The sequence below is a fragment of the Meleagris gallopavo genome, chromosome 8 (genome assembly GCF_905368555.1).
Source record: "Meleagris gallopavo chromosome 8, MGAL_WU_HG_1.1, whole genome shotgun sequence".
Taxonomy (NCBI): Eukaryota; Metazoa; Chordata; class Aves; order Galliformes; family Phasianidae; genus Meleagris; species Meleagris gallopavo.
In genome coordinates, this window is record NC_139411.1 from 34647803 (window position 1) to 34667951 (window position 20149).

General features: G+C 39.6%; 1 protein-coding gene and 1 long non-coding RNA gene across 3 annotated transcripts; one reads left to right on the forward strand and one right to left on the reverse strand.

The window, feature by feature from the left end:
- Nucleotides 1-6115: 6115 nt before the first annotated feature.
- On the forward strand, nucleotides 6116-16701 carry LOC100547373 (opsin-VA-like). 2 transcript variants are annotated; one of them, XM_031554546.2, is made up of 5 exons: nucleotides 6116-6608; nucleotides 8167-8377; nucleotides 8970-9087; nucleotides 10333-10572; nucleotides 11685-16701. In XM_031554546.2, the coding sequence occupies exons 1-5, from the start codon at nucleotides 6248-6250 to the stop codon at nucleotides 11832-11834; spliced, it is 1080 nt and encodes a 359-aa protein (XP_031410406.1). In that variant the 5' UTR covers nucleotides 6116-6247; the 3' UTR covers nucleotides 11835-16701. The 2 variants fall into 2 exon arrangements, with proteins under 2 accessions (XP_031410406.1, XP_085085966.1); XM_085229840.1 differs by having other exon boundaries at nucleotides 9032-9087; nucleotides 10460-10572.
- LOC146543910 (uncharacterized) lies at nucleotides 6462-18448 on the reverse strand. The gene is made up of 3 exons (XR_014884871.1): nucleotides 18182-18448; nucleotides 7283-7514; nucleotides 6462-7161 (listed from the first exon to the last, which is right to left on the reverse strand). It is a non-coding gene; the product is annotated as an uncharacterized LOC146543910 (long non-coding RNA).
- Nucleotides 18449-20149: the final 1701 nt, after the last annotated feature.

Genomic DNA, 20149 nt, shown 5'->3' on the forward strand with positions numbered 1-20149 from the left:
AGCTATGATTCTGAAAATTATTACAAAAAGTGGAATGTTTGGTAAACAAGCTGGCTTCGTGTTACAGAGTTTAATGTTCTATGGTATTTTTGGAGATGTATGTACGAGATGACTGTTGGAACTAAACTATCAGTGCTGTTCAGTAATTTTTAGTGTAAATATAAACACACAGCATTCAAGAACCAGAAGATAGATATTTGTGTAGCTTTTTCTGGCTTGCAAGATTTGTTTGCAACAATATGTGTAACATGTAATGTTCCAGAAATAATCAGATAAAACCAGACAAGCAGAACAACTCCTTCCAAATGGTTGGCTTCCCCTTTGATAATCCTATCATAAATACTTTAAGAAGTCTGTAATGAATTCACCCAGCATGAAAAGAATATTTTTCTAATAATGCAGGGGCCGTACTCAGGGGTGGACACAGGACTCCAGTGAGTTCCCAAGTCAAACTCCTGCTGAAGATGTAACGAACTGAAACTACAGCATCTTCAGAGACCCCATAAGCATTCCTTTTGTAAAGACCACAGTGGTTCCATCCTGCTGCCTCATGGACTTGACAGATGAAGTTTTATGTTTTTTCTCATCCTCAGTTTTGCAGTTAGTGACACAGGAAAGTAATGACTAAATTTAAACCACACACTGAGTAGGCTGCAAGAGATAAAGTTGCTCATGGAAAGAAGGCAGTGGATGTAATCTTTCTGGACTTTAATAAGGCTTTTCATACCATTTCTTACAGCATCCTTCTGGTTAAATGGTCCCACCAAGATATGCAGGTTTCTGCTATGTGGGTGGCAAACTGGCTCAACAGCAGAACTTACAGGCTGTAGTAAGTGGGGCTGTATCTGGCTAGTGACCGATCAGTAATGGTATGCCTCAGGGCTCAATTCTACATTTTTATCATCATCTCAGGGGTTGAATGGATCTGTATCAAGTTGGCTGATAATTCTAAACCAGGAAGTGTTGGGAGTATTGGGTGATCCTCAGCATCACAAAGTTCACCACAGATAAATGCTGAGTTCTGTGCCTGGGACAGAGTAATGCTGGGCTCTGGGACATCCGGGGAGCTGAGCGGCTGGAGAAGAATCCCTTTGGGAAGGGAGCTGAGCGTGCTGGTAACAGCTGGCTCAGTGTCCCTTGGCAGTAAGAGGGCAAACTGCATTTTGGAACACATTAAGGTGTCCCAAAGGTGCAGCACAAAGGGTGAGACTGGGTATCCAGAAACATGTCCTTACTATGAGAGTGGTCAAACAGTGGAACAGATTACCTAGCGAGGTGGTTGGTGCTGCATGCTCACGTTCAAGGGATATTTAGACAATACCTGCTTTAGCTTTTGGGATGCCCTGAGGAGGTCGGCACTGGGACTTGATGATTTCTGAAGGTCCCTGCGGATTGAACTACTTTAGCCACCACTCCATAGTAGCTGTCCACATGTTATTTGTTACTAAAAGTATCCGTGAAATGCACTTTGCTTATTTCAAAGGCATGAGTCAGAGGTGTAGTTCTCTGAAAGGTGAGTTTAATAAGACTCGTGTTAACTGGCAAACAAATCATGCATATGGTTTAAATAGAGCTGTGCATGTATGCAGCTGCAGTTGTCTCACTGAAGTAAAGAGGCCTGCCAGCTGTGATCAGCATAACCAGCTGCAAAGTGTTTGCGGATCCAACCCGTTCTGTTCTATTTCAGAAGAGAGGACTTCTAGTGAATTTAAGATGAACTATGACTCAGATAGTCGTACTTTTCAGAAGGGTAGATCTGGAACAGATGCAGAATAACAATGTTAAAGGAAGAAGAGGCAGAAGAATGAGTGGCGTCCACTAGGATGTCCTGCTCTGGCCTGGGATGCTTATCTTTTCACTGAACTCCTTGCTCCTTGTCGTTTTTCCAAAAAACAATCTTAATGATGGTGTCCTCATGTTATGTGATATTCTTTCTGGAAAAAGAAGAAAAAAAAAAAACAAAAACAAAAACTTGAAGATTGTCTCATTTTACACAAAGCAGAACACATGGACTAGAATTTTCCAGAGCACTTGATTCCCTTTGGACTAGCTACGTTTTCTTTGTTTTATTTATTCCTTAAGTACGTGCAGTGCAATAGCACTAGCGTGCTCCATTAAGCGCCTCAGCACTGCTGTGCAGTGAGCAGTGGTCTGGAATACTTCCTGCACTGTGTGTGCTGAGTCCATGGAATCTCAATGGAGACGTGCATATTGTTGGTGATGGTCATCCTCGTGTATTTTTTCAGGTTGTGGTTATTAACCACGTGCATTCTATAAGCCATAGAGAAAGAGAGAGATCTGTCTGAATATGCATCACACAACTGCTAACAGCGCGTAGGATGGGCTGGATTGTCCCTGCTTCCAGAAGGGCTTGACTGTCTCTGCAGCTGAAAATATATCGTTAGCCTCGTGTGTCAAGTTAGATAAGGGGCACTAATAACAAGTAGCAAAATAAAATGTTTCACAGGCAGACAAATTAGTAAATAAAGATGACTGCTAAATGTAACACCACCAAAACAACCAGCCCACAGCAGGGAGATTGGAGTTAGATGATCTTTAAGGTCCGTAGGACTGTAAAGGGGGCAACAACTGTACATGTATGTAAGGAGAAAGGCGCCCTGCTATTCTCCACTGAAATTCTGTGTCAAAAACCTTTTTTTGAGGTTAACTCATTTCTGAGAAAGCAGTCTAAATGTGAGCTTTGTGTTCTTAAGTGCCCAAAACAGAGGCACATTCTTTTTCCTAAATTTATATTAAAGCTGAAGGACAGAAGGCAACAAAGTTCGTGTCGTGTCCTGATGCCTTAATGTCAGAAGTCTAGTGTACTTGATGGCGTGGCTGAAGTTGGCCTTCTGCACAGCTGTGTGTTCATGATGCAGACTGCTTGGTGACATATCCCTTGTGCTTTCCCACCTTCCTGCCTGTGCACTGTCTGCAGCTGAGCATTATCCTTCTGTGGTCTGCTGTGCTGGGTCCTATGCTCTCAGCCTTCTCAGTGCACTTAGCTACAAGAAAATGATGGAAACTACTGAACTGCATTGTTTGTTTGTTTTTACCTCGTACCAGTAGTGTTTGGGAGTGATATCTAAACATGGCAGATTTTGAAACAAAGTTAACTTAGATGACAAATCTTCTGTATTTGTCGATCTGTTTGACTGCTTCAGGGCAAGTCAGCCAAATACTGGAAGGAAAGAGAAGAGGGTCATATTTATCACTGTTGCTCAGTAATGGTTTAAAGTTCAGGCAAAGATACAGCAATGAGCAATGATTAAAAATGTCAAAGCCTTAGAAAACTTGCACCTCTGGATGAAATCTGCTTTGCTTACTTTGTAGTGATTGGTCTGATTTTACCCCTGCAGATAAGCGCTTGTCACCTGAATAAACAGCTTTGTTGACTTTACTTACGTTTTCTTTTCATACATTTTGTTGAATTGCTCTGTCAAGTTGTGAAACGTGACTAGGTTTTGCTTCTATTTTGAGTGGGAATGTTACAGACAAGCGATGGTTGCTTCAATGCGCACATTGAGCGTTTTCTCGCACTTCTTCCGTAGTCTGAGGCATGTGTTGTGTCCCCGTGTGGGCAGCCCGGAGCACGGCTGGCCCAGGTGGGTGCCTCCAGCAGGCTTCTGCCTCTGTGGGTCAGGAAGTGGTCCTGGATGTCTCCTGTCCCTTGTGCTCCCACTGCTCCCCAACAGGCCAAGTCAGCATGTGCTGCCTATGCTGATGGCACTGCCAGGTAAAACTCCTTACTGCATCGCAGCCAGCTTCATAACTGCAATCTAGACGTGATCTCGTTAGCTATTATTTCATCAGGTGATGAAATAAGAAGAAATAAGAAGACTTATAAATGTAATCACTCTCTAAAATGACTTAGGATGAGGGCGAGGGTCTATCTGAATGTTGAGCTTTAAGCTCTGATGACACTCGGACAAGTTGTAATTTCTTTCTTGTTGTTTCAGTAAATATAAATATGCTGCTGAATGCAAAGCTGGAGACTGAATTTTGACTTTAGTATCTTCAAATATTTGGTCTCAGTCCAGGTTTAGGGCAAATCCTATTTACTGTCTTCAGGGACTGCAAAATAGAAAAACAATTTTGATTATCTAATAACAAACTTTTTTTACCAATGGTAATTAAGGCTAAAGATTCTCATTGACGTAATCCCCATCAAGATGGTAGGACTGCTTATAAAATTCAGTTCTATCAAAGAGGTTTTCAGAGTAGGAAAAAAAAACTCTTAGATGAGAACTGTCACATGAGCAGTGTTATTACTTCGAATTACCAAGTGAACATAATGGACAACAATTTGCACAGATCATTTGGTTGATATGCAGTTTCTGGAGAAAAACAATTAAGGCATTTTCTTGATCTTTATGACCACACGCATCACTTTCAAAGCAGATTCACTTTATTGCTTCGTAACAGCTATTTCTTCTATTGAAATTTTAACAGATTCGTCATGTGAATGCAGATGGGTGAAAAATACTCAAAAATCTGTGGAAAAAAACTTTCATAGCGACATTCAGTCAGAACTGGTAGAACTATCATTGCCTTTTACTTCACTGTTATTACGCAGTACCAGGGGAGCCGAGTTTAACCGTGCTTTGCAAAGCAGTCATGACTTAAAGTCCTACCTGCTCAGATGAGGCTCCAAACCAAAAAAGATCATTAACAGGTGATAAGTAAATGCAGCCTGCTAACAAGTTATCTCCTTTTCCTATGCTCAATATGCACTTATCTATTAGAATTAATTGCTTATTCTTCATTAATAGAACACATTTTATTTAGCTAGCACCTCTTTAAATACTATCAGTTAATGAAAATCCTGCAGTTATCCTGTGCTTGTCCCAGTGCAGCACACTGGAAAAGACTGCTTTTCTGACAATGACTTTTGCAGTGACTCTTGTTTGTTCAGACTATTTATAAGGTATCTTCCAACAGAAGGTTCTGCATCAGATTATAGGAATGTACTTCAACACGTCTTTATAATCTTACGGTACTGCAGTCTGCTTGCTCCTTTGGAGTTACACTGAGCCATTTCAGTGAAGTCAGGCAGCAGGAGGAGAGTACTTATCTAAATTTCCCAAGGTGTCACTGAATGGTGAACTCAGTGCCTATACACGAGTTTCAACAGTTTCTAAAAGAAGAAAGGCTTATACTGGTAGCAGATAAATCAGATTCAGCAAAGCAGTTCTGATTAAATACAACTATGAAGTCTGCCATTGGGGTTTGCAGGTGCTCTCCTTTACTTGTGCAACCTGATAATTAAGGTTTTTAGGTTTATAATGTGTAGTAATTCCTATGCGTAGATGATAATTTCTGCTGAATTACTGATTTAAAGTAAATGCTTGTGCATTGCCTTTAACTTATGTTTGCATATAAACCATAGACTGTACAGGAAACTCCTGGACAGAAAACAGAAAAAAAAATGTGGCCTTACTGTGTTTTTAAAAATACTGTAGTGTATAAATATACACTATATAAATAAAAAATAGCGTACACTCTGTTCGATTCAAGCTTAAGATTGTTTCTCTCTACCCAGCTTACCTCCTGGCTACACTCTTAGTTACAAACAGAAATGAAATGCACGTCTGTGCTATCTCTGATAGTAGAATTTCTCTTAATTTCTAAGTACCACAGAACGCTAATTTGAAGCTTCATTGCTGGGGCCATGAGTTAGCCTGAGACATGAACGGATTAGAATGCAGTTTCCCTTGCCAAGTTTACAGCTGCTATGGTAGTCCAGCATTAATCTTTTCAGGGCAGCCCTCCTTCAGTCAGACAGGAGCTTCCCCCTCTGCTATATTCCTAGCAGTGCAAGATGTGGGGAAGATCACTCCATCCTCACTGCTGACAGAAGGAAAGCTTTGTTTTCACTGTGCTGGAGGTCGGGAATTGATCAGGCAAACGTTCTGGTTTTTCCCACTGAATAGGAATGATCTGATTTCAGCACTGCTAGTAGCTGCTACAGAAGGAGGGAACTTACATCTTCCATAGCTGGCTCTTATTACGAAGACATAGCATCGGCTCCAGCTGGAGAGAGGCAGGAGATTGCCAGCAGAGAAGGGCAGAAGGCACCCCAAGAGATTCCCTTGCGTATCCCTCTTCCCATATAGTTTCCTGAACTACTACCAGAAAGCAGAAGCATGGAGTTTGTTTATATTTGGTTTCTCCTTTTAATCTTGAATAATGAAGACTAAAAACTTCATTATTATCCAATATTATTTTCATTAGCGAGGGGGAAAAGATGGATGTATTCAGAGCACTTGGAAATGAGTCACTGTTGTCCAACTCCTCTGGTCCTGCTCGATGGGATCCCTTCCACCGTCCCTTGGACTCCATCCAGCCCTGGCACTTCAGGCTTGTGGCAGCAGTGATGTTCGTGGTGACCTCCCTGTCTCTTGCTGAGAACCTGGCTGTGATCCTGGTAACTTTTAAGTTCAAGCAGCTGAGACAACCTGTCAATTACGTTATAGTGAACTTATCTGTGGCTGATTTCCTGGTCTCGCTGACTGGTGGCACCATTAGCTTTTTAGCCAATCTAAAAGGCTACTTCTATATGGGGCACTGGGCTTGTGTACTGGAAGGATTTGCTGTCACATTTTTTGGTAAGCTTGATATTGTTTGTAGTTGTATCTTGTTTTCCTTCAGCTTCCTTTGATGTGTTTCACTATCCTGTAGCTTCCTAAGTCACTGACTTTGCATGCCTGTGAATGCACTGGATCTTTTCCAGTTAGTGTGTTCTGTGGCGGATCTCATATGAGTGAATAATGCATGCCACTGTTGCTGTCATATGTCAGCCTTTTACTGCTTCTATACTGTTCTCTGAATATAGTTCGTATAATGAGAAAAAAAAATTGCTAAAGGAATGGCAATAGTTGCAGGGAAAACAATGTGATTTAAAAAAAACAGACACTTCATTGTATAATTATTTGCCAGGTTTGTCTCTTGGAGCATGAGTATTTGGTTAAACAAGAGAGAGAAAACAAATGGCTATTCTTAAACTATGGACAATATTATGTCACTGAAACATCTTATGTCAGCTGTCCTGCAGCTGTTCTGAGGAGCTGTGCCTGTGGCTGCCACCCTTCTCATTTGCTTCTTCCTGTGATTCTTTCTCTTGGCTTCGTTTTCCAAGTATGTGAAACATATTGAAGTACTCTAAAAGGGAAAATAAATCATCACCAGGTTGTTCACATTGTAAATACACCTCTACAGGGTAAATAGAAAATGAGTTTAAAATGGAACATCTAATTACATCGACATACAAGTTTGTTCTTACCTCCCACAGGGCTTTTGTGTTGCTGCCAGCTGACATTTGGGTGCTGTTTCAGAAGCTGTGTAGTAAAGCCATTCTCCTAACTCTGTCACTTCTCTGAGTCAAACGCGTTGCTGATCCTCAGCTGAAGAGGAATCCCTCTTTTGCTCTCAGGCTGATAAAGCTGAGAACGCCCAGAGAAGTTATCTGTGAGAGATGATGGTACTGTGATGGTTTGTGGCATGGAAGGCATGTCCTGTGGAGTAAGATCAGACTATTTCAAGATTTTGGTGATCACCCAGGTGATCTGTCCCAAATAAACTGATATTTTGATGTTGTGGGCAGCAGTCTGTAGGTTAGAGCTTATGACAGTCTGAAATATGACATTTTTTGCAAAGATAATGTTTTGAAGATATATATCTTCGCTTGTTAATTTGGAAGCTACAGTAATGTGCAGTTCTTCAAAGCAAAGCCTAGTGGAAAAAGTGTGAGCTCATTGTGAGCTAAGAGGTGCAGTTAGAAGCTTAGTTTTGTAGTTGTTATACTAACGAAATGGACAAGTATGAAAATCTTGTGCTCTTAATGAAATATTGAAGCAACACACATGATTTGCCCATCTTTTGAAAACCTGTCTTGCTGAAAAATGTTCCTGATGTGGTAAGTAGTCAAATGTGGCCACGAGTTGCCCAGAGAAGTTAAACTGGAAAGTTCAAATGAAAAATGAAAAAGAACCTGACTGGATGTATCCTGGGCACCCTGCTGCGTAGAACCTGCTTGAGCCGTGTCAGACTGGACTAGATGACCTCCAGAGATGCCTTCTGACCTAAATGGTTCTGTGACTGCGGTGTGGGACGAGGTTTGCTTTTCAGTAAGCCTATTTGATTTTGATGCTGTGTCTTTTACTGCAGGCATTGTGGCTCTCTGGTCTCTTGCTCTTTTGGCTTTTGAGCGGTATGTCGTGATCTGCCGCCCGCTGGGAAATATGCGCTTGAGAGGGAAGCATGCTGCCCAAGGAATTGCCTTTGTGTGGACCTTTTCCTTTGTTTGGACAATTCCACCAACCATGGGTTGGAGCAGCTACACCACCAGTAAGATTGGAACTACTTGTGAGCCTAATTGGTAAGGCTATCCTTGCAGAGTGTGGTAGAGTTTAATCTTGTAGCTCGTGACTTCTTGAGGGCACAGTTCCAAAGGAAAGGGTTAAGGATGATCGTCTTCTGTGCCAAAAAAGAGGTAGACAAAGATAACAACCCAGAAAAATTTCCAGAGTTAAGAATAAATATTTTCTAAAACATTTTCCCAAAAGGAGGAGCTTTCATCTCTAATGAAAGTAACTGTTCCATATGTGGGTTTTGTTTGTTTGTTTTTGTCAGGATTCAAAGAGAACAAGTAGATTTTCAGAAGACTGGATGAAGCCCTGAGCAGTTTGTTTTAGCAGCATAGCTCACCGCTCTTTGAGCAGGAGGTTGGACTACATGTTCTTCCCACCTAACTCACCCCATAGTTCTTTTGGTTCTGTGCCCGTGGTCTTAAACAGTAAACCTTTCCTAGCCCAGAGGAAGGGAGATGACCATGGGCTCTCTCTGATGTTTTGATTAAAGCTGCATGTGGGTATTTTGATTAACAACAATTGATGAAATTACTAGTGACACCTCTGAACACTGAGAAAATAACCACAATAAGTACGTGATGTATTCTGTGTTTTATACAGGTATTCAGGAGCTTATAATGATCGCTCCTACATTATTGCATTCTTTACCACCTGTTTTATAGTGCCTTTACTGGTAATTTTGGTATCCTATGGGAAACTGCTGCAGAAGCTAACAAAGGTAAGAAGAAGCACTTTCAAGTTACATTTTTGAAATTGTATGTGTGCAATCATTTGGAATTTTCACATTTAGATTTCCATAAGGATCAGACATAAGCAGAACTGTTTCCAGGCAGCAAATGTACTCACTTATGTCTTGTTAAAGAATTATTTTTGCACTCATTTTTTAGTTTAAAAAATGAAAAGTAAATCCTGGAGGCTGTGCAAAGAACATCTTAAAATGAGGGCTGAATGTTCCCAGTGTCCTGTGAGAAATACTGTGTGTGTTTGTAGATACCTTCACCCAAAAAAAGGGGGAAAAATTGAACAGGAGTTACGCATTTGTTTCTGTTAAGGATTTCTCTTTTTTTTCAATTTAATACTGAGAAAATCAAGTAGTACAATGTTGATAACGACTGTTCAAAGTTCAATTAAAAACAAACAGGCTGGGGAAAAAAAAAAAGACCAAACAAACAGTAGTAAGGATCATCTGGTCCTGGATGTGATGCCAAAAGCATTCCTTCTCTTGTGCTCTAAGTTGCAGCTTAGTCACTGTGCACTTTGCATCCAACTCCATCCAGGGCAGGGCTGCAGACCCCCGAGGCTGCCTGGCAGAGCCGTGTGCTGCGCCTGCCAGGGCTGCAGGCAGGTATTGCACTGCTCGCTGCCCAGGTGTTACACCAACAGTGGGCTGCGTGTGACCCTGCTGAGCAGGACTTGTGACCTGTAAACACTTAGAGCTGGCTAATTACAGAAATGTATCTAGCACTACTAAAACACAGAAAAAGTAGTAGGAGAACAAATAAATTAGTTCAAATAAAAGCATGAAGACTGATGGAGGGCTAAAGTAAGCAGGAAAGAATCAAACTTCCCCCTTCCTCCTTTCCATCTTGCCTGGAAGATCAATGCAGTGCAGAACCAGTGATAATTATTCTTTCAACAATCTTTATACATCATTTTCAAATGCACCTTTATTCAGGACTCTCATTTAGTATTATTGACAGATAAGCAGCTGTTCTGTTTCTTTCCAAATATGACAACACTTCTGCTGAAAAGGAGGCTGGGTTGCCCTCTACTTCGGTAGTGTGTTTGTGAAGAAGTGCTATAGAAGGGTTATATATTTTTTGGATTGGGAATATCTTATATTTGCTCAGCACCTAACAGCCTTCACTGATGCCTGTACATGTTATCTCATCGTTAGTGATTTCCACTGTATTCACTCTTTGAATGCCTTGTTTGTTTTCTGGAATTCTGTCTTTTCTTTAAGGTGTCAGATACACAAGGCAGGTTGAAAACTGCCAGGAAACCTGAAAGACAAGTGACTAGAATGGTGGTTGTTATGATCATTGCTTTTCTGATCTGCTGGATGCCATATGCCACCTTTTCTATCCTAGCCACTGCGTACCCTTCCGTTGAACTGGATCCTCATCTGGCAGCAATTCCAGCTTTCTTTTCCAAAACGGCTACTGTTTATAATCCAGTTATTTATGTCTTTATGAACAAACAGGTACTGCATGCTCTTAGTGTCTTTTTAAAATTCATATTTTTAGTATTTAGTATTGTTTTGTAGTTAATAATTTCTCTCCACCTTGTCAGTTAACCAGCATTCCATACCCATAATTTAGAATTTTTTTAATGACTATGTGTCTACTGAATGCATAGAGTTTTGTGCTGTGTTTCAGTATTAAAATATGAATATTAGTAATCATTAGATTTAGGTATTGGAAAAGAAAATCGACTCTTAGTGAACATCAACTATTGTAGTTTTCTGTGAGAAGATTCTATTTCCAAGACTGTCCCATTACGTTTCCATAGTTATCTTGGAATGCAATGCCAGCGACTTGCTTCTGAGGTTCATCAGGGGAAATGCTGCATCTGTGGTTGTGTGTACAGAGCAAGCTGCAGCACTGCATGTCCCTGGGTGATGGGGTCTTCTCTGGAATGGGGTCAGAGAAATGGGTACAGAGAAGTACTGACAAGGGGATGAACCAGAGTGATCGTGCCTGAGCCAGAGGTAGCAAGTACGTTAGAACCTTGAACAGATATGTGCTGTGAATGTAGGAGGGGGTGGCATCAGGCAGAATACTGGGGTATAAAGGAAAAGAAGTAGAATAGCAAAGTGAAGGTTGAATGTGAAGAGATGAATGCATTTATTGATTTAGTCCTGCAGTGACAAACAACTATTGGTTGTCCCACATCCTGTGGACAGTACCCTGATCTCTCAGTGCGTGGTAGATGTATGCTTATCTTAACTTGCTCAAGGATATGAATGTGATGGAAACAAACCATCTTTGAATATCTAGGTATTAGCATATGAATGCAACTTGTGAGCCTTCAGAAATGACCAATTCAATTCAATTAGATGTGGCTAGCAACAAGCGTAAGAGGAAAATGATTTTTTTTTTTTTTTAGACTGAAGCATTCTAGCAGTTTGTGTCTTTTTAAATTCTCAGTTCTTTGTGGTGCCACAGGTAAATATATTTTATGCAGCTTTTTCTGTATATGACCAATGGACACAGACAATTTCCAAGACTTCTAGTGAAGACAAAAAATAATAGGAAAATGTTTTTAAATTCCTCCTGTGTTTTGATTTTTCTTGTTTGTTGTTTCAACTTTCAGTTCAGGAAGTGTCTGATACAGATGTTCAGGTGTAGCGCCACAGAGTCTGCAGAGTCTAACATGAACCCAACTTCAGAGAGAGCAACGCTCACCCAGGACAAAAGAGGCAGTCAGTTGTCTATCATGGCAGTACGAAGCACCATTTCTTAGAGGAAAAATGGAGATGAACACAGAAATTGCAATTCTTTTGCTCAGTTGTCAGCTTCAGGAAACAAAATCTGTCTCTTGTAAAAGGTAGATATGATCATTAATGCAATACAGCAGTGTGTTTCCTCGTTACCCCATCACTTCATACTAAAGATGTCATCGGGGCCATTGTGCTCTGTTCCATAGACACTAACTTTGAAATTCTGAGCTCCCAAGTACATATCAGAGCTGCTTGACTGTGCAGTTGCAGTCAAAGACCAGCCAGAAAGCGAGTCCCTTTCTCAGCGTTTGTCTCAGCAATCCTACTTGCCCCTTGGTGTAAAAGAATGGAAGCCCAGCATTATTGTGCATAATACAGCAAAGAAAAGAGTTTCACATTGATGACTGCTCCTTAGTCAGCTGGGCAAAAACATGAAGTGATGCATGACTTCATTACACTAGTGGAAAACGAGTAATATTTAGCATACAGTGACTCAAGTTCAACCACACAGAGATTCATGGAGTGACAGGCTTGAGTGCCTTTTGATTTGTTTGGAAACTTTTACTGAAAAAGCAGAGGAAGCATGAGGTCTCTGCACTTATGTCTATCCCAGATGAGAACCTTGTTCAGGCCACTAAATTTTCCAACAACGTGAATGAGCCATCCATACTTCCAAGACTTTAAGAGCCATTCATATTCTTTATGTCCTCTGTGCCAAGAAATCTGTACTAATGGCAAGTTTTGAAATAAATCAACTGATGCCATCCTTTAGTGGGGGGGTGAAGAGGGTGACAATCTTGTACCTATTTGTCAATTCTCTTTATTAGAGAAATTTAGTTGCAAGATATAGCAGAGTATAATACTTAAAGAGTATGCTACTTAAAATAACTAATTTGTTTAATTTTATATACGTGATGCTCTTTGTTTTAATGCCAGTCTAGGAAAAACAGATAAAATTCAGATTATTTTCTTAGTAGAAAGGTTGTTCAGATTCCCTGATTTCATTTTAGAAAGGTTAGATCTAAGAATGGGAGTTACTCTACAAATTACTTGAGCTGGCTGTGTGAGAATTCATTACAAGCCACCTGTGGTTCTGGTACTCATTGAATTTCATTAGATAGCTGGCTTTTACAATATAATTTTAGTCTTCGTGAACTTGAATTTTCACAGTGCTCAATATTAAACCCAAACTATAAACCTCATTATGAAAGCTACATCTTTGCACAGTTCCTGTTCTTTACCGCTAACTCCATGTTATCTACATCAGAAAAGTCAATACATGTATAAGGCTCTTAATTTTTTTTAATATTCTAATACAGGAGGGTTAAGACACTGAGTTATTATTTGTATGCGCACCTTTGTGTTCATTAGTTTGTTTTTAAAAAAAGAATCTTTGCATTTAAGACTCACATTTTCTCTTTCAAGCATACTTTGAACTAGGTTAATCACACATTAATAGTAGTAGACATATTAAATCACGAGGAACTGGCAGTAGTGTTAATATTTAATTAAAAGCAACAGAAGTATTTTATGTCCTGAGAATTTGAGGAAATGTATAGTATTTTTCTGTACATATGAAAGTAAAGCATCAAAACTTAAGTAATGGAAAAGAAAGGCACAACATGAAGATGCATGGAAAACATAGGAAATAAGAAGTTAAAATTATTTTTGCAATGTGATTATCATCTGTATGGGACTGTTAGGTCACAGTCTGAAGCAGTGATTCAGAATCTGGTGTTAGGACACAGCCAGTGCTGGCAGCACAGGTGGAAGCAATTCACCTGTGAGACCAGTGGGGGTGGATCCTTGCTCCACCTCTTCCCTAATCTCATTTAAAGGCTGGCAGCCAGATGGGAAGGGTCTCTACTGGGAGATTACCTCTGTTGGAGTGTTGGGTGAGCCCTGATCCTTGGAGAGGGGTGTTTCCTTTATTACTCAGTTGTGATTGCTACCTTTCTTGGGTGATCCAAAACCAGTTTAAGACAACTATATCTGCTGCTACCTATCTTTACATTATCATTATTGCTTATCTTTATCATCCTAATACAAGTTACTCATCATGAAGTTGTGTAGGTGAGTCTTTTAGAATATTGCACCAAGGAGAATGTGGTTTATTTCTATAAGTAAACTATGACCAGCAGTTTGTAATCAAGGCAATGTCTCCACTAACACACTCATACATAAATAAATAGTGTGAAGTTGGCTGTAGGTCACATTTCCATTGTGCACAGTGAAGTGGATAGTCTGACATGAGGCTTTGGGTTACTGCACTCAAAAGGGAAGATATTCATAGAGCAACGTTAGGGCAATGTTCACATTTCAGCCACAGAGCAGGCAAACAACTTTGGCTAGTTGGTGAGGAAAAGAGAACTACAGTACAAAGGAAAAAGAACAGGAACTGTGAGATTGTATGAGACTAAACTAAAAGGTCATGACACTGAGCCCTTCCTCCTTTTGGCTAGTCGTAAGCGCTAGAAAGAGAAGGCAAGATTCCCTCCAGCTCATATGGAGGAGTCCATAATGTCTAACCACCTGAATACCTCCAGTCAGAAATCCTGAACTACTATTGTACAATTCTTACTTACAGTTTTTGTGAGCTTTTGTGAGAATATCTATTCAAAGGAGAAACGAATATGGCTTCCCAGACCACAGGAGACAGTCTTGCTGTGGGTAATAACAGGTTGATTGGAGAAAAGAGGAGTAGCAGGCATGGAAAAATCTCAGGAGAGACGATCAGAAAAACAGTTTAGGATATGGAATGTTGAAAATAATTGTGAAACATGCAGAACAGAGGCTGGCTGAAACAAAGGGTTAGGAAATATGGAGATATATTAGAAGTAAAAGCCAAGATTTGTATACTCTTAGTGTTTGAACCCACGTGAGTGGAGGCTTAGGTTATGCAGGATAAAGAGGACAGCGAGAACAGGAGACATTCTTGTGTCCTGAGCAGACAGGTCAAGCAGTGGAATACTGAGGAAAAAAAGCAGGGTGTGATGTTGGGATGGAAAACATTAACAGTACCACAAAAGGTAAGTGGAAAACATAATCTGGAACACTGGGTTTATAGATGTTACAGGCACTCGCTGAGAAGTAGGCTATCAGGATAGAAAAAAAGGTGAAAGTCTGACAGGAGAAAGTGGAATCTGAGGCACAGAAGTAGGGCACGGTACATGAAGTGCCACTAATTTCCAGGAGAGTAAGAGATGCAAGATGGCGGTTGGGAGTGGTGGTGTTCCCCAGCAGCTTTCTGAAGAGATCTATTTTTTCATTGACAAGGGAAGTAGCAAAGCAGAAGAAATTGAAGCAAAGAAAGTGTGTAAGAGAAATAGAAGCAAGCACTCATTCAGTTCATCATGAATTAAACATTAAAAATAGCTAAGCAAGATCTAAATGATATGCAAGGGCTCATCATCTACAGCTACATTCCTTGTGTGAAGCTCTATCTTGTGTTCAGAGTTTGCCTAAACAGTTAATACCCATTTCTGCATGTAACCCATGGCCTAGCTACCACTGGTAACATTTGATTGCACTCCTTTCACACCACTTCCTCTAGAACACTTAAATAGTTTACATTTACAGTTGTCTTATATCATCTTATCTCCCTGTTAGACAAACGCTTTGACGTGCAGCATAGATGTAAAAATGTAGATTGCAACAGAATGAGGTGAAAATTAGCTCTTCTAGGAAAACAGGAAATTAATATTAGAATCTAATTAATTCTTCTTTCATGTGGAGAATCAATTAGACTTAATAGGACATGGAGGCATCACAAATGTTTTCTTTCCATCAAGTGAAGCCTACACTGAACAACCACAAATTAATCATTCTGGTGAAGCACAGTATCAGCAGTTCTCATTGTCCGTAACTCCCTTTTTTTTTCCTTTCCCCACTTCCCTGCAAGTGTTTTTCTATCAAGGGCAAGATTTTGCTTGGTTTATTATTATGAAAATTCCCATAACTGTGGGGAAAAAATGCATTTTCCTGAAGAAGGAATTAAGTATTACCATCTGCGCATGCAAACAAATGTTTTTCGTAGATGCCTACCACACAGTGCTCTAGCATTAATATTCTGTATCTTAAACATGATATTTTATCTACTGAAGGTTCCTATCTTTGATACAACAAGGAACAATAGAAACTTTGGGAGTTTTCATGTTAAAATATTCTCTGTATCATTTCAGAGGACACCTTTTTTTTTTCCCCCTTTCTGTTAACATTTTGACATATAACTTATGCTCCAATGAAACAATATTAGCCTTGATAGAAAGCATTATAAAGTTTGTAGAAGTTTTTCAATGTAACAATAACAAAAAAAAAAAATCAGATTTACAATAAAAATGGGAGCATGGGGTGGTGTTATTTGATTGGTGTTTTTGGGGTTTTATTTTTAGTATAATAGTCATTAAGAGACACCATATGCATTAGGTACAGGGCATGAAGGTTTTACCATAAAGGCTGTTTAAATTACGCTGTGAATGTTGTTAATGATCTTAACAATTTCATGACCGGAATGTATGATTGCAGCTGCAAACAATGTGCTCACATGTTGTTTCGATAAACTGCTTTTTATGTCCTTGAATTTTCATTTTACCACCACAAGAATGCATAGAAATTACATCAATTTCCTAGATGATGCTGTAAGAGATGTTTTTATTTTTCAACATTAGCCAGTACAACACTATACCATTCTTCTGCTTTGTGAACACTTATTAAATTTTAATTATGCAACCTAGACAAAGTAACTGTCCTTCCTGTAAATCTTTGATGGTTTAGGGGATAATGACTTTTTGGTTTTAGTTAAATGTATCAGCAATAATCCATTGATTTGTTTATAATGGAACTAGCACTTTTATTTTTTTGGAATATAAAATACGGCTGTAGTGAGAGCTACTATTTTGCACTGAAGTGATACTGGCTCCTTTGGGTTGTCTGCAAGAAACGCACCAATGCTGAAGATTGGCTAACTGCTAGTTACTGAATAAAGAATGGAAATTAGAAAAAATAAAAAATAAAAAATCCATGCCCTTCCTGATTCTGGGAACCTACCTGTGGAAAAAAGGAATCTTCTCAGTGTAGATCATGGCATACTGTCCAGGTTTTGTCCATGGTAAGATTTGCCCTTCCAAGAGTACAGTAATCAACCCTTCTTTGGTACAAGGTTGAACTTTCTAGTTTGCACATCAAGATCCACTGAGACCGTTAAACTCTTTAATATTTCCATGGGAGTGAGCTCTCACAAACGTTACATCCAGTAGGTGTTGTTAAAGGCCGTGTGTGGTAACATCACTGTATGTGCCCAAGCTATGGCGTGTGCTCACATATGGATGTCTACTGCCAAGGTCTGTACTTAAACTCTGCCTAGATTCTGCTTCAGTTCCTCTTCTTGCTACACTGTCTTCTGCAGTGGCTGCCCACAACTTTGCATTTATAGTTACGCCAGCACTTCAGCGTGAAAGAATTCTGTTCTTATGCCCAAGTAATGAAAGTAAGCTGGCTGATTTTAATACAGAAGAAAAAAAACTTCTAAAATGAGAATTTAAAATGGGCACTTCACACTTCAGGATCAGTAACACTGTCAGAAGCATTTTCATGGACAAAACAGAGCAGTTCAGAGAGGGACTATCCATGTTATTTTCCATAGCTCAAATCTAGACATGGTTTGAAAAGTGTTTTAAAGCATCATCAGACCTCACTGCCAACTAGCAGGTTGAGTGAGCACCTAGCAACTGGATGTGTTGGTGCTCTTCAAAGTAGTTGTCATAGCCTTGCTCTGACAAGACACAACATGAACTCTAGCCTGAAGATATACTACTGATGTTCAAAGATACAAATATCTTAACATACAAATTTTATTTCCTCTAAAATCACATGCAACTGTGCGGAGCAGTGCTAGAGGAGGTACTGCTCAAAGTGAAAGGGCATGGAGCAGCTCAAGGATTCCTATAAATGACCAGCTCTACAAAACAGTCATCATAAGCAGGATCATTCAAGCATAGCTCTGCAAGTAGAGGAAATAGATAGAGGAAATAGAAATCAACCTAATTATCATATGATGCGACTAGACAGGTAGTTAATGCTTTTGCAAATATACTTACCCTTTTTTCAAAAAAATGCACTTAACTACATCAGTTTCCACTTTCAAGTAACCAGACTTTGTCCTTGCTCTCTATTGTCAAAGGAAAAAAAGCATGAAGCAATCAAATCAACTTGGATAAATCCATATCTCCCTGCTCCCAGCTCTAGTTGCATCATTAATTCCTGCTTTTAATTTTTCCCTTTCTTCTCTTCCGTTTACTGTTTCTCCAGGTTCAGACCAAAACCCCCAAAATAAAAAACTTCTGTTTTCTGTTCTCCTTCAGCTTGTTCTTACCTGAAAATCCATTACTCCAGACAAGGGAGATCTTTCCTCACCACAAATACACTGGTAAAGGAAGGAAGGCTTTGATAGTGAGATGGGGTGACTTGTCCAAGCCTAAGTAGTTTCAGCATTCCGCTGTGCTTTGAGTCTCCATATTTCCTGTCATTGTTCCAGCCTGATTGTTCCTACAGATACTTGCAGTGCAGGCAAGTTTGTTCTCAGTCCAGCTAGAAGAATAAAATACACACTCATCGGCTAAAACCTTTTCTTTTTAATTTTGACCTCAGAAAAATGATTATCTGAGAGAACATGCTGATGTTCGTGGTTCTGAATTCTCATCTCAATTACTGAGAATTATAATCTGTAACTGATTAGTGAACATTCCTAGAAAATTTATAGTAATGTCCTTTATTATAATGCTCTGTATTATAAATTGTACTATTTTTTCTCTTTACTGCTTTTATATTGAAGCCTCTTTCTTTTCCTGTGTCACAAAGAGTTAAAATCTGTAAGAGAATTTAAGAGCATTGTAGTCACTTGACACATCAGTTTTAGCTCAGCTGTTATCCAGCTGCATCAAGATATTAATGTAGTCATCTCTCTTTAGTCTCAATGAATTGCTATAAAAATGTCAAACGATTAGATTATATTGGCCAATGTAACCCTGTTTGATGGAGTACAGATGTAGGGCACGTCCCTTGAATCACACTGACAAAGAAATAGAAAACTTTACAGAACTGCAGTATAAGTTTATTTGAATATACCTACTATTTAGATTTCTAATGTCAGTGCTTATAATACCAAAACCCCGAAAATAGTAAATAAGTATTTTCAAATGAAGTAAAAATAAATGTCATTTAGGACAAACATAAGTGGCCTCTAGTAGAGGAGGAAAAAATAACTTACAGAATCAGCACAGAGACCAGTATACTGGTACAACCATGGACACTGTCCCATTGCATGGATGTGACTATAACAAAGGAGCAAACAAGACTTCCTTTGTGGAAACAGTACTGCTTTAAATTCTGTCTCTGGAACAGGAAACACGACAACTACATTTCTGTGGGGAAGACATCTGCTTTATAAATACTTGGTACAGATATCTGGCTACAAATGTCTCAGTAGCTGTTGTACATTATATCCCTTTGGAAGGCAGCGAAATGCAGGAGTTGCCTTTTTCTGCATGCACTGTGTGTACCAGGTATGCGTGCCACATCATTGAATGCACAGGAATGTAGAAATACTTACAGGTGAAATTCCTCTTAACAACCCAGTGTCCACACAAACCACGTGAAATGAAGACCTAAAGCTAAGCTGCTGTAACTGAAAAGCTGAAAACTCTTTCTGTCCTCTATATGAGAAGGATGTGAACAGCTTCAGCACATTCTAAATTTTGCAAGAACAGGCACTCCACAGGCAAAACGTACTGGCAGTGCACCTCCGTGATTTATCTCCTCAGCTGAAGAGGTTCTCCAATCTATCCCTATAAATACCTACCCTGGTACATCTGAGCTAGAGCCTAGTCTTGAGCAGCAGTGCAGGAGAAAGCATGCATTTGTGCACAGAAGTGACATTAGATTATGCAACTAAAGTCTAATCATTATAAGCAAAGGACTGATGAGGATCAGATGAACAATGACACGAAAAGAACTCTAGTCACATCAGCAGTGCAAGGAGTCGAGCACCTAGCTGCACCTCAGGCTAAAGGAAGACGACGAGAGATGAAATTTTGGAAGTATTGTTGTGCTTGGATAGCTGTCTGCTTGGAAAAAATAGCAATGTTCTCCAATTCAGCGACCACATTCTAGAACAGTTTTTCACTATTAATACTATCATGCTTATTCATATATGCAATTTAGCTGCTACTTGACTATCAAAATCAACCAAATGGTTACAGACAGCCACCTACACACCTCACCTGTAGCATACTTCATACTCATTCATCTCACTCCTTAAGCTCAAACTTTTGAATTAAGTACA